This window comes from Balaenoptera borealis, assembly GCF_965194805.1.
Source record: "Balaenoptera borealis genome assembly, chromosome: 3".
NCBI lineage: Eukaryota > Metazoa > Chordata > Mammalia > Artiodactyla > Balaenopteridae > Balaenoptera > Balaenoptera borealis.
In genome coordinates, this window is record NC_138866.1 from 13,639,981 (window position 1) to 13,653,612 (window position 13,632).

The 13,632-nt window shown below is 44.5% G+C and overlaps 1 protein-coding gene across 5 annotated transcripts in view; it reads left to right on the forward strand.

The window, feature by feature from the left end:
• The window catches only part of NRDE2 (NRDE-2, necessary for RNA interference, domain containing), a 47,271-nt gene that overhangs the window by 22,710 nt on the left and 10,929 nt on the right, over window positions 1-13,632 (forward strand). For all 5 annotated transcript variants that reach the window (XR_014242217.1, XR_014242218.1, XR_014242219.1 and 2 more), the window contains exons 5-9: window positions 1,476-1,926; window positions 2,693-3,098; window positions 4,453-4,586; window positions 7,365-7,485; window positions 12,224-12,399. Coding sequence is in view for 2 of the 5 variants with exons in the window: in XM_082383660.1 (XP_082239786.1) it covers window positions 1,476-1,926; window positions 2,693-3,098; window positions 4,453-4,586; window positions 7,365-7,485; window positions 12,224-12,399 (1,288 nt within the window). In the remaining 3 variants the exon portion in view is untranslated. The remainder of the gene's footprint in view (window positions 1-1,475; window positions 1,927-2,692; window positions 3,099-4,452; window positions 4,587-7,364; window positions 7,486-12,223; window positions 12,400-13,632) is intronic.

Below are 13,632 nucleotides of genomic sequence, written 5' to 3' on the forward strand. Positions count from 1 at the left end.
TTTGACAAATGCGTATACCTGTGTAACCCAGACATCTATGAAAATAGAGGACATTACTATGACCCCAAGAAGTTTCCCCAGGCTCCTTTCCACTCAGTCCACACCCCACCTCCCTAGAGAAGATTACCATTCTAATTTTTTTCCACCATCAATTAGTATGGTCTATTCTAGAATTTCATATAAATGGAATCATATAGTATGTGCTCCATTGTGTCTGGCTCCTTTCACTCGGCATAATGTTTTTGAGTTTCATCCATGCTGTGGCATTTATCGGCAGTTTGTTCCTCTTTCCTGGTGGGAGTATTCCATCAATGGCCATACCTCCATTTGTTTATCCATTCTTCTATTGATGGACACCTGGACTTTTTCCAGTATTTGGCTGTTATGAATAAAGCTGCTGAGAACATTTGTGCACAGCTCTTTGTGTAGACATGTGGTTTCCTTTTTCTTGGGTAAATACCTAGGAATAGAATTGCTAGGTCATAGGGTAAGGTCTGTGTTTAGTTCTTTTAAGAAACTGCCAGACCTTTTCCCAAAGTGATTGTACCAGTTTACATTCCCACCAACAGCACATGAGAGTCCCGGTTACTCCACGGATCATTTGCCAGCATTTGGTATTGCCAGTCCTTTTAATTGTAGCTGTCTGGTGGGCCTGTGCTGTATCTCACTGTGGTTTTAATTGCTTTTCCTTGATGACTAATGATGTTGACCACTTTTTTATGTGCCTATTGGTCATTCATATCTTTTGTGACATTTCTGTTCAGATCTTTTGCCCATTTTTTAATTGGGTTGTTTGTATAACATACATACAGAAAAGTGTGCACAGTTTTCCTTAGCTTTTGTGCACGTATTCAGTAGTCTTGTGTTTAACTCTGGGGACGCCTACATGATCCGTAAAAGCATTTCAGAACGCAGCCTCTCTTCCTGCAGCGTCGAAAATAGCCACATGTAATTTTATTTGACATACTTTGTTTCAGGATTAAAAAAAGAATCTTAGACCTCTCTGTTATCTTAAGTAGGGACACAGGGCAGTACTGAGAAAAAGGGACTGGTCTAGGAGACACAGATGACCTAGCATCACCTGAGGTCTCAGCGTCCTCATGTAGGAATGGTGTAAAAGAGGAGATGATTTCCGCCTTGCCTGTCACACATGATTGTGATGTTCAGATGACATAATGTATGGGACAGTGCTGTACAAAGCTGCAGGAGAAATAAGTTACTAAGAACTGGAAGACAGGCATGATCTTAAATTCATGAGACGTAAACAAAGAGTCATGTTAGAGGAATAAGTCAAACAGGCAGAAAAAGTTAACAGCTAATCCTCGTACGTCTCTAAATAGAAGCAATTTGAAGGGAAGGTGAATTTGAATATATGCAGTTAACTTGCAGAACAAGAATGTGTCTGCTGGGCCTTCAGTCATTTGGATCCAGGGCACATGTTCTCTCAGTAACTTGTTTTCTTTTTCAAATATAAGATACAAGAGGAAAGGAGACTCCTGCCTTGGCATTAACCCTAAGAAGCAGTGTATATCTTGGGAGGGGACTTCCACAGAAAAGAAGCGGTCACACAAGCATGTCGAGCGCTACTTTACAAAGAAGAGTGTGGGATTAATGAACATTGACGGAGTTGCGATTAGCAGTAAAACTGAGCCTGCCTCATCGGAGTCGATCTCATTTATCCCAGTGAAGGGTGCAGAGGACGTGGTTGCCCCTGTTACCACCTGGTTGAACCCTCTGGGGATTTATGATGAAGCCACCACGCAGTGGTTACAAGGCCGGGGTCCTTCAGAGCAAGAATCCAAGCAGCCAGATTCACAGCCCAACAGAGAGAACGTGTTTCTCAAGGCCAAGGTGGAGGAGTTTAACAGGAGGGTATGGGAGAATCCTCGGGATGTTCAGCTGTGGATGGCATTTGTTGCTTTTCAGGTAAGTATCGCTGTCCCAGTTCTCTTACCTTAGAATGACGGTCTTAATTTGGGGCACTGATTTACTCTGCAGTGATTTTTGAGCTCCTAGGAGGAACCCTGGTGCCGGGCCTCTAAAGATAACTAGAATTCAGCCCTTGCCTTGAGTTTACTCAAAACCCAGTGAGGAAGGATAAATGCAATCTGGGGTAATAAATGCTATAACATCTAATTTGGGGATGGAATGAGGGGGTGACTTGCCACTGGGGAGTAAGAAATGGCTTCCAAGGGATGGTGAGACTTGAACAGAATCGTGAAAGAACAGTAGATGCTAACCAGGCGGGGGAAGGCGTTCCTGAAATACAGACAGAACGTGCGCAGTGCACAGAATTGCAAAGAGGGGCTGCCCGTGGAATGACGTAGTTAGAGCTAAGTGCTCCCCTTCTGGAACACATGGATTTGTCTTCGTCCCACTTATCTTTTTGAACCACTTATATAATTATCATATTTGTCCTACATTTGGCTGTGTTATTGGTAAAACTGGCTCTTCAGAAAAGGTTTTCAAGACATTGCATGCTAGCTATTGATACAAAAATCTAAGTTTAAAATGACAGAGTGGATAGGTAAATTAGGTGAACTAAACACAAGATCAAACATGTCTGAATAACAATTCATTTTGAGAGGTGAGAAACCCTTTGGGGCTTATAAGTCACTCTACAAGCAACCTTGAAATCCTGAGGGTCCCCCACTTCCATTTGCATTTGTAAATTGGTGTTTTTGTTGTTGAGGACGAGGTCATGAGAAGTCCGGGCCTGTACGCCATTGAGGAAGGAGAGCAGGAAAAGCGGAAGCGGTCCCTGAGGCTGGTTCTGGAGAAGAAGCTGGCCATTCTGGAACGGGCCGTGGAAAGCAACCCGAGCAGTGTGGATCTGAAGCTTGCCAAGCTGCAGCTCTGCACCGAGTTCTGGGAGCCCTCCACTCTGGTCAAAGAGTGGCAGAAACTGATATTTTTACATCCCAACAACACAGCCCTTTGGCAGAAATACCTTTTATTTTGCCAGAGCCAGTTTAGCACCTTTTCCATATCAAAAATTCAGAGTCTTTATGGAAAATGCTTGAGTACTTTGTCTGCTGTTAAGGACGGCAGCATCTTGTCCCACCCTGAGCTGCCTGGCACCGAGGAGGCCATGTTTGGTAAGGAGATGATGACCAGATCCTCTTACGCGGGAGGAGCTGTACTTCCTTTTGGCTACGTTGAAAATGAAGATTTATTTTTGGTTTATTTTAGGAATGTCTAAATCGATAAAACTGATTTTTTAAAAAGGTATTGTGACTCCTTTTGATAACAGGTTCTCCCCCTCCAACTTCTTGGTGGTGGGGCATTAGAGCCAGTAGGGTTCAGAAAATATCACCAGACTAGAAGTTCCAACTTTTCTACTTATTAATCAGGTAAATGTAGTCAAGTCTCTTAACTGCTTTGGCTGTTGGTGGCCTTATCTATTGAGATGCCTGCACTGCTCATCTGACCCATTATAGGGTCTGAGGCACTACTGTTTGTGGGATGCCCTGACTGGCTGGAAATCACTGATAGATGTAGGTTTTTGGTGTTATTATACTGTTACCATTTTTGGCAGGTCCTGAAGGAGACTAGAATATGAATTTTGTCCAGTAATGAGACACGGGAGGCTGCATGTTATGCAGGAGCTGGAGAGTATCACTCTTGACTTGAATCCTGAGTTTGCCCTTCATGGGTTCTGGTGTGACCTTGGATAGGTTCCTTAACCTGTTTGAGCTCTAGTTTCTCCCTCAGCAGCAATAGTACAATACCTGCTGTACCTGATTGTTGCGCATGTCAGCTGAGATAATATATGGTGAGTCTAGCTCAGTGTCCAGCATGTAGCAGGCGTTTATTTGATCAAATCCCTGCTATCGAATAGTGCTACTAATTTCTAAAGATAGAAATATATTGCTCTAGAAATAATAAGCATTTACTCCACTGACTTAAAGAGTCTCGTGTTTGATATCCTTTGTGATGAGCTCAAATAGCTTAATGGTATTTAGTAGATGGAATTGTACCACAGTTAAAATGAACTGAAATTTGCAAACATGGAACCCTGATTTGTTTACAGCGGACTGAGTACACAATGAAAATTGCTGGTGAATAATGCCATCTAGTGATCAGTTGAGTACAGATCTTTGCTTTCTGATAAAAAATCTACGACACCATCCTTTTCCTAGAATTTTTCTCATATTAATGAGCTTTGAGTATTTGATAACCAATATTCAGACCATCCTCTTGCCTTATTTTATTGTTACTATTCGTACTCGGTGATAGTTTCACATAAAAATGAGAATGTACTTTGATTGCAATACTATTTGAGTCCTTTAAAATCAGGACATGTACGTCTCACAGCTTTGAAAATATTAACAGTCACTAATTTCAGGGAAAAGATGTTCTGGGTGTTGAACTGCATGTTTGTAGAAGTTATGTTCTCTCCCTTTTTGGGTGTTAACCAGGGTTCTTCCCCTTTGCTCTCCCTGCCTGCAGCCCTCTTTCTTCAACAGTGCCACTTTCTGCGGCAGGCTGGTCACTCCGAGAAGGCCATCTCTCTGTTCCAGGCCATGGTTGACTTCACCTTCTTCAAACCCGACAGTGTGAAAGACCTGCCTACCAAAGGACAGGTGCAAGTCCTGCTTGAGTCCCCCCACCCCGTCTCCATCTCTCTCCCTCCCCCTCTCCCTCTTTCGTGGGGGTGTGTGGATAATGGGAGGTGGTGGTCGTATTTTTAAAATATTTATATCCTCCTTTACATCAGTCCTGTTGAGGATTGTTCCTCAGAAATATTCTGGCAATCCAAGGAAAATTCCATAATGAAAGTAGTGAAACATGGAGAGAGGAAAGACGATCCCTCCACCTCCCCAAATATAAAGACTCACTTATGTTCCTTTTTTTCCCCTTACTTACTGCCCGTGTTTAAATGCTAGTTGCCCCCGCCCTCCAGGCAAGCAGTTGTCATGCCTTTTAAACTGTGGTCCTCTCTCCTGCCTCTGTGCATTCTAATCTGGGTCTCGTGTCTCTCCCCTGGTTAACCTTTCCACCACCTAAAATCTTTGCTGGAGTTGCAAGTGAAATTACATGATGGTGCTTTGTCAACACCGATCCTAACTGGGGGCGAGTAGGGCTGGGGGTGGGGAGAGTCATTTAGAAGATGAGTGAACATTGCCAATATTTGTGATGTGAAGCAATAAAAAAAACTCACCGTAGAACTATCCAAGTAGGAAAACCTTCTTTTCCCTTTTTCCACTCAAAAAAACTCAGTTTTCTACTCAGCAAAGAGGGTCTGATGGGAGATGGATTGGACATCTGAATTTATGGTGAACTTTCAAAGGTCTTTCGTGACAGGCTACGGTCTCCATCTTGTGGAGCTTTCATGAACTGCCTGTAAAGACTTTTTATCATCCTTATTTTAACCTTTTTTTCCTAGACAAAATTGGGTTAAAGAATATTGGTTAGTATTGGTATAACTGATTATTAGTATAATAAGCCAGATAAGCTATTTTAAGACACGTTTTTCTGTTTGAAGAACCTGCTGTGCCGCAGAAGTGGTTCTTAGCCTCTCTGCGGAGCCTGGGGTGTGTGCTGGGGGTCAGGATCAGAATTGCCCTCACCCCCACCCCTTTGCTGACACCCTCTGGGGTGGGAGCAGTTGCTGATGGGCTTGGGGGGCGCTGCCCAGGACAGAAGCATCACCCAGGACTGGCCCACGCACTTGAGGCTTTAAATACTCTTGAGGGCATGACCACACCTCAACTTAATACGTGTTCCCAGCACATGGTAGGGACCAGTGCTTGTTGGCACAGAGCTGAAGGTGGTGGGCACCCAGTGAATAAGAGGTCTGTAATTTCAAAGCATGTGTATGACAACTTTGAAGCTTTTATTTAATGACATTCCATACCTTTGTAACTGAGAGACATTGTTCCCACAAACAGAGTAGTACAACAGAAAACAGGCAGAGTCTGGGGTTACCGGTCTGTGTTTCTGTGGAATAAATGAATTGGTTATAACCATTCATCACACTTAAAGAAAAAACAAACCTTCTTTTCTTGACTGCGCTTCTGCCATCCCTTTTATAAGAGCGAATCCTGTAAGGAGGGAGTGTAGTCCTCCCGGTTCCCCTGGCCGAGGTGGCTGTCCGCGCTCGGAGCACAGGGCCTGGCCCTCCTGTGTCTCTCCTGATGCAGGCGGGGGCTCGGACTGGGGCATCCTGCCGCTCCTGCCCTTTGAAGCCTGCTCGTTCTGCTTCAAGAGGTTTCTTGCAAAAGCTTTTGTTGAACAGGTTGCTGGCTCACTTTTTTTTTTTTTTTAATATTTATTTATTTATTTGGTTGCACTGGGTCTCCTTAGTTGCAGCTTGCCAGCTCCTTTAGCTGCAGGTCACGGGCTTCTTAGTTGTGGCATGCAATCTCTTAGTTGCGGCATGTGAGACCTAGTTCCCTGACCAGGGATCGAACCCAGGCCCCTGCATTGGGAGCGCGGAGTCTTAACCACTGCACCACCAGGGAAGTCCCTACTGGCTCACTTTTAAAGTCCTGATTGCCAGGTGATGACATGTTCAGTTTCCTGTTCATGGAAGTGTTCACGTTTGTTCCATAGGGAAGTGCTGCCGCCAAACTGCCGCCACACGCTGCAGGCCTGGTGGCCAGATGACTGAGGGAGGGGCCAGGCTTTACCCTGCAGGCCTGTTTGTTCACCGGGTGCCAGCCATGTTCAGCTGTCTCCCAGCAAACATTTATTGAGTCCCTCCTGTGTGTTGGGCACAGTGCCAGGTGCTGGGAATTTACTGTAATTGAGATGTGGTCCTGACCTCAAGAGCTCACAGTCTGTCCTGTTGAAACTTTAGTAATATAATATTGTAAATCAACTGTAATTCTATTAAAAAAAAAAAAGACTTTGAATTTCCTTCCCCTCAAAAGGTCTTGAAAGCAACATGACTTCAGGTATCAGTTAGGGGGCCCAGTGGCATTCAGGGAACTGGCAGTGCCACTGTCCCTGGTCAGACTGGCCTACCAGGGTCAGAACCGGCAAATCGTCCCTCTCCCACCCAGCTGCAGGTGCCTCGTGGTGGCTTTGGCCGGTCTTTCTGTAACCTAACCTCAGAGGTGTCATCCCATCGCCTTGTGCCATATTCTGTTTGTTAGTAGAAGCCTCTGGGCCCAGCCCACACTCAAGGGCGTGAATACCTCAAGGCAGGGGAGGGTCACGGGGGCCTCTCTTGGTGGCTGCCTGTCACACTAATTATTTTTTCTTTTTTGTGTATCGTGTATCTACTCCCGACTGATGACAGGCAAGATTTCAAGAATCATAAGCCCCTCTTATGCCAGTCAGCACTGATTTTGCCCAGTGACTTAGCAGTTTTGTTGTTCAAGGTAGGCTAACCTCTCTATTTTCAACCTGAACAGGTAGAATTCTTTGAGCCCTTTTGGGACAGTGGAGAGCCCAGGGCTGGGGAGAAGGGCGCCCGAGGCTGGAGAGCGTGGATGCACCAGCAGGAGCGGGGCGGCTGGGTGGTCGTCAGCCCAGGTAAGGCGCCTCTCGGTCGAGATGCTCTGCCTTTTCCTTCTAGAATTTGTTTTCACGTCTTCATGGGTTATTTGTTTGTAGGTGTAAGCTATTTATCAGTAGCTTAGAAACACTGTACAAACATCAAAATGTCGAACACACATGAAGTAACTGACCTGGGAGAAAAGACTGTTTCTTCCCCTTAGAGATTTTAAAGCAGTTGACTGCCATCCCCTCCTTTAGTCCATACACTCTGAGGGTTGAATTTCTTTCCAGAGGAAGTAATTTTCATTTTTCCTTTTGTAGGTTGCTTCTGATTAGTAATTTTGTTACTAATCCCCTGCTCTCCCTCCTCCCATTTTTGTGTGTGTTTAAGACTGTCTTTTTGTTTTCTTGGCAATGTACAGACCAACAGATTATTTGAAAAATACTTGCCTTTTTAGGAATACTATAAAATAATTATTAACTAGCATTTATACAGTAGTCGTTCTAAGTGACTCCATAGTATTTTCCAGATTTATACTCTTCAAGACAGCATTGACCAACAGAAATATAATTCAAGTCACATAATGTAACTTCACATTTTCTGGTAGTCACGTTAAAAAAGTGAAAAGAGGGGCTTCCCTGGTGGCGCAGTGGTTGAGAATCTGCTTGCCAATGCAGGGGACACGGGTTCGAGCCCTGGTCTGGGAAGATCCCACATGCCGCGGAGCAACTAGGCCCGTGAGCCACAATTACTGAGCCTGCGCGTCTGGAGCCTGTGCTCCGCAACAAGAGAGGCCGCGACAGTGAGAGGCCTGCGCACCGCGATGAAGAGTGGCCCCCGCTTGCCACAACTAGAGAAAGCCCTCGCACAGAAATGAAGACCCAACACAGCCAAAAATAAATAAATAAATAAATAAAAGCAGGAATAAAATTTCTAAAAAAAAAAAAGTGAAAAGAAAGAGGTGAAACTAATTTTGATAATGTGTTTTGTTTAACCTAGTATATCAGAACATTAACATTTCAACATGTAATCAATTTAAACAAATTAATGAGATATTTTGCCTTCTTTTTTTTCCATACAAAGACTTTGACATCTCGTGTATATTTTATACTTATAGCTCATCTCAATTCAGACGAGCCACTTTCAGGTGCTTGATAGCCTCATACCATGGCTACTGAATTGGACAGTGCAGCTCTCAGCTATTCAGGAATTGCTTCACTTTCTGGTTTTGTTGAAAGTGTGAGGGGGAGAGAGCCCAGACTCGTCCAGCCTCTTCTCACAGGTGTGACCTTTCTGGGCCTTGGTTTCTTCATCTGCGGCATGGAAGCTTTGGATTAGCTAAGGTCTGCGTGGCAGCGCAAAGCTCCAGGCCAGGTGGCATCCCCTCCTCCACTAAGGCAGGTTGTGTGGGGGGACCGTCAGGTATTTGGGGTGACTCTGCTCTGGGCAGCGCTGTCTGGTAATGGTCATGCCTCACCTGGGCTGTCAAAGGCTCAGCTGTTTTGACTTCCCTTGAGTGTCCTTTCCTAAAAGAACTGGAACTGTTCCTCAGGCTGACCTCAGTGGTTTCATATATGAAAACAGTAACCTGCAGGGAAAAATGGAAGTAGGTGTTGCACTTTTAGCCACTGAGTCTGCAAGACCACATGAAGAATTACAAAAATAGGTCTTCGGGTAATAAATCTTCTTTCTCTGAGTGACCGACTCAGCATGGTTCTGTGTTTTTAGCTTGTTTTTGTTTGTTTCTATGTTTTGTGAATGAGCAAGACTCTTAGAGTGCATGGTATGTATGTTCTAAGTTTACCATATTCTGCAATTCTATGAGGATAGAGTTCTCATAGCAGTGTCCAGAGACCAAGTTAACATTACTTCTCTGATAAATGTCCAAATGTCTAATCGTCACTCATGATCAGATGTAAAGTTAATTTTCTCAGAAAGGTAACTCAGTGTTGAAACCTTGATTTTTAGTATCAAGTTAGGGACATGTGTTGGTGCTAATATTCCTGCAAAGTTTCCATTATAGAGAATCTTGTACTGAATTCAATGAATTTCTTTCTAATGAATATAATGGGAGTATGTAAAACCCCAGCAGCATCAGGAGAAAGGTTGAAAGATTCTTGTTTTCAGAAAACTAGTGGATAACTATTTTTGGTTTTGTTTTATTTTTAAGTTTTTGGTTCATCACGACAGGGTTGGCCTTTAGAGAGTGGCTGGTGTTTCTCATTGATGCTGAAGTACTTCTTCATACATTACAACTTATTTCTTCTTGCTTACCCTCACTTCCTCTTAGGCTGTGATTGTTACGTATATACATCTGTCCACAGCCATGTAACTTTTTGAATTACTCATGTAATAAATTCTGGTATCTAAGTCTGATGTGTAACTCACAGGGGTAATTTCTCTTATAGTAGGTTTCTCAGCGTGATTGAAGGATTACTTCAAAGGTAGACCTTTAGAAGAAGGTGGTAAATAGTTAAATTTGTTTTCTTCTTTGAGGAATTCAGAAGAGCATTGGGTAGAATATTGGGTTTAAAATGCTGGTATACGTATCATGCATTTCGATTTTTTGAGATTTTTGCTTGTTTGTTATTTATTTTGAAATACTTACAGACTCACAAGAAGTTGGGAAAAAAAATACACAGGGAGGTTTTGTGCACCCTTCACCCAGCTCCCCCCAGTGGTAGTGCCGCAGACAGGAGCACAGCCAGGGAATCGGTGCTGGTACAATCCACAGAGTTTATTCAGATTTCACTGGTTTGACAGGTACTCGTCTTTGCCTGTGTTTGTTTCGTACTTTACGGTTTTACCACATAAGCCACTTCACGTAACCACAATCAAGATACAGAACCACTGCATCGCCACAAGGCCCCCTATGCTGTACCTTTCTTGCCACACCTCCTCCCCGCTCCCCCCAACTCCTACCACTGATCTGTTCTCCATGTCTGTTATTATATTACTGTGTTATTTCACCTATGTTTATATAAATGGGATCATATGGCATGTAACTCTTTTCAACATTTTTTATTGTAAAACACACACAAAATTTACCATCTTAACTATTTTTAAGTGTACAGTTCAGTGACATTAATTACATTCAGACACTTGTGCGACCATCATCACCTCTATCCATCTCCTCAACTTTTTCATCTTCTCCAGCTGCAACTCTATACCCATTAAGTATTAACTCTCCATTCCTCTCCTCTGTCCCTAGCCCCTGACAGCCACCACTCTACTTTCTGTCTCTATGAATTTGACTACTTTAAGAACGTCATATAAGTGGAATCATTCAATATTTGTTGTTTTGTGATTGCTTATTTCACTTAGTGTAATGTCTTCAAGGTTCATACAGTATGAAGCATGTGTCAATATTTCTTTGCTTTTTAAGGCTGAATAATTTTCCATTGTATGTATACAGCACATTTTATTTCTCTCTCCATCTGTGGATGGACACTTGGATTGCTTCACCTTTTGGCAGTTGTGAATAATACTGCTATGAACGTGGATACACAAATACCTGTTTGAGTCCCTGCTTTCAGTTCTTTGGGGTATATACCCAGAAGTGGAATTGCCAGATCATATGGTAGTTCTGTGTTTAATTTTTTGAGGATCCATCCTACTGTTTTCCACGTCAGCTGCACCATTTTACATCCCCACCACCAGTGCACGAGGGTTCTGGTTTCTTCACATCCTCACTAACAGTTGTTTTCTGTGTAACTTTTTAAGATTGGCTTTTTCTCACTTAGCAGAATTCCCTGAGATCCGTCCATACTGTTGCATGTGTCAGCAGTTTCTTCATGTTTATTGCCTAGTGGTGCCCATGTCATAGATGTACCACAGTTTGTTTCTCTATTCACCCTCCGTAGGACATTTGGATTGTTGCCAGTTTTTGGCTATTATGAATAAAACTGCTGTGGGCATTAATGTATAGGTTTTTGTGTGAACATAGGTTTTCATTTTTCTGGAATCAGCACCAGGAATACAATTCCTGGGTCTTATGGTAAGTGCATTTTAGTTTTATAAGAAACCGCCAAACTGTTTTCTGGGTGGCTGCACCATTTTACATACTCTGTTTGTTTATTTTTAAATATTGAACTTTACAGAAGACTCAGACTTTTTTCCTTTCCTATTCGGCATGTTCAGAGTTAGGAAACAAAGTGAAATAAAGTATAGGATATCTTGACTTGCTTCTTCTTTTAAAAAAAGTGAACACGTGTCATAGTCATAGGGCCACTGGCTAAAATTTCTGATGGCTTAAGAAAATCTAAAGCAATGCTCTCATTAAATGTCATTTAGCATTCTAGAAGTGTGTTGTACAGTACAGTAGCCACTAGTGACACGTGGCTATTTTAATTAAAATTAGTTAAAACGAAATAAAATTTTAAATTCAGTTATTCTACCAGCTACATTTCAAGTGCTCAGTAAGTCACTTGTAGCTGGTAGCTGTCATATTACTCAGCACAGAATTGGAACACTTTTGGCATCACAGAAAGTTCTGGGCAGTGCTGTTCTAAATATGTGTCTTTCCCATTTTAATTGCTGTGATAGCATTAACAATCATCTGATTTCATCGGCTAACCTGCCGTTTTTTTCTGGGAACCTGAGTGATCATGGGAGAGTCTGTAAATGCCACTGAGTGTCCCAGAAGGCTGGGCCTGGGTCTTACCTTGGCCTTCCAGGCGCCCACCCCTGTAGCTGGCACAAGCAGGTAGATTTAAGTGTTGGTGGTGGCTTTATTTGCTGGTTAGGTGTGCTAGAAGTTTGATTCTTGCCTAGATGATGACGATGATGAACCGGAAGACAACGACCAGGAAATTAAAGATAAGACTCTGCCCAGGTGGCAGATCTGGCTTGCTGCTGAGCGGTCCCGAGACCACAGACACTGGCGGCCGTGGCGCCCTGAGAAGACCAAGAAGCAGGCGGAGGAAGACTGTGAGGACCCAGAGAGACAGGCGAGCGCCACACGCCCCTGCGCGGTCTTTGCTCTCCCCCCGTTCCCGCTGGGTTCTGGTTCCCCGGAAGGAGTCTGCTGGGCTCTCTGGGCACCTGCCTGGCCTGGGAGATTCCAGCCTGCTCCTGCTCCTGCTCCTGCCTGCGGAAGCCGGGGCAGTTCCACGCGCCGCTCGTGATGGGGGGGGCGTCGAGGCGCTCGCCCTGACAGTTCTTGTCCCCGAGGAGAGGGCTCGGCTCTGGTGGTCGCCCCTCTGGAGATGGTCTTCCAGGTTATTCAGTTAATTTTTCACACGGAAGCCTGAGGGCTCAGGGTTTAAATGCGTGGAGTCACTGTCAAAGATTCTTTAACTGTGTCCACTTTCTCCACCCTACTCTTGGATCCTTAAAGATGGGTGGGTGGCTGTGACTCTGGAAGACAAGAGGGACGGGAGTGTAGAGGCCGTGTTGGGACGGTGGGTGTCCAGCTCGTCTCGCTGGGGAGGAAGTAGCACCTATTGGGCCCCTGTGCTCGCCAGGCACTCAGGTCACGTCCTTCACGGCTGTTGCGTGGCTTGGCGCCTGCTACTCTGTGCCCAGTGGCCAGCAGCTTTGGAAGTTTTACATAAAACGAAAGGAAGAGATTCTATTTTGATACCTGGAATTGAGCCACTTTGACAAGATACCAACTACAGTCGACCCTTAAACAACGAGGGGGTTAGGGGCACCGACTCCCCCGAGCAACTGAAAATCCGAGTATAGCTTTGCAGTCAGCCCTCGGCATCCGTGGTTCCACAACTGCGGATTCAACCAGCCACGGGTCACGGGGTCCTGTGGGACGTGTTTAGTGAAAAAATCCGTGTGTAAGTGGACCCGCCCAGTTCAAACCCGTGCTGTTCAAGGGTCTACTGTGTGCTGCTTGGCACGCGACAGGTCACAAGTACAGTCTGAGAGGTTTTACGGCAGCAAGGCTCCTGAGCTTTGACCTGCTTGCTCCCTACACATCACGTGCCGTGAGAGTGGAGACTTCTCCTGTTTCCATCACTGCTGCGTCACCAGCGCCTGGACGAAGCTTGCCCAGTGGTGAGCGCTCAGTTAATAGTCCTGGATGCCGAGAGTATTTATTTGATGCCAGAGCTTCGGCTCCAGGCAGAGGGATCAGCACGAGTAAAGGAACCAGAGGGCCTGGGACGTTCGAGGAGTGGCGAACGGGGTGGCCAGACTGAGGAGACAGAATTGGGAGGAGGGAAAGAGGG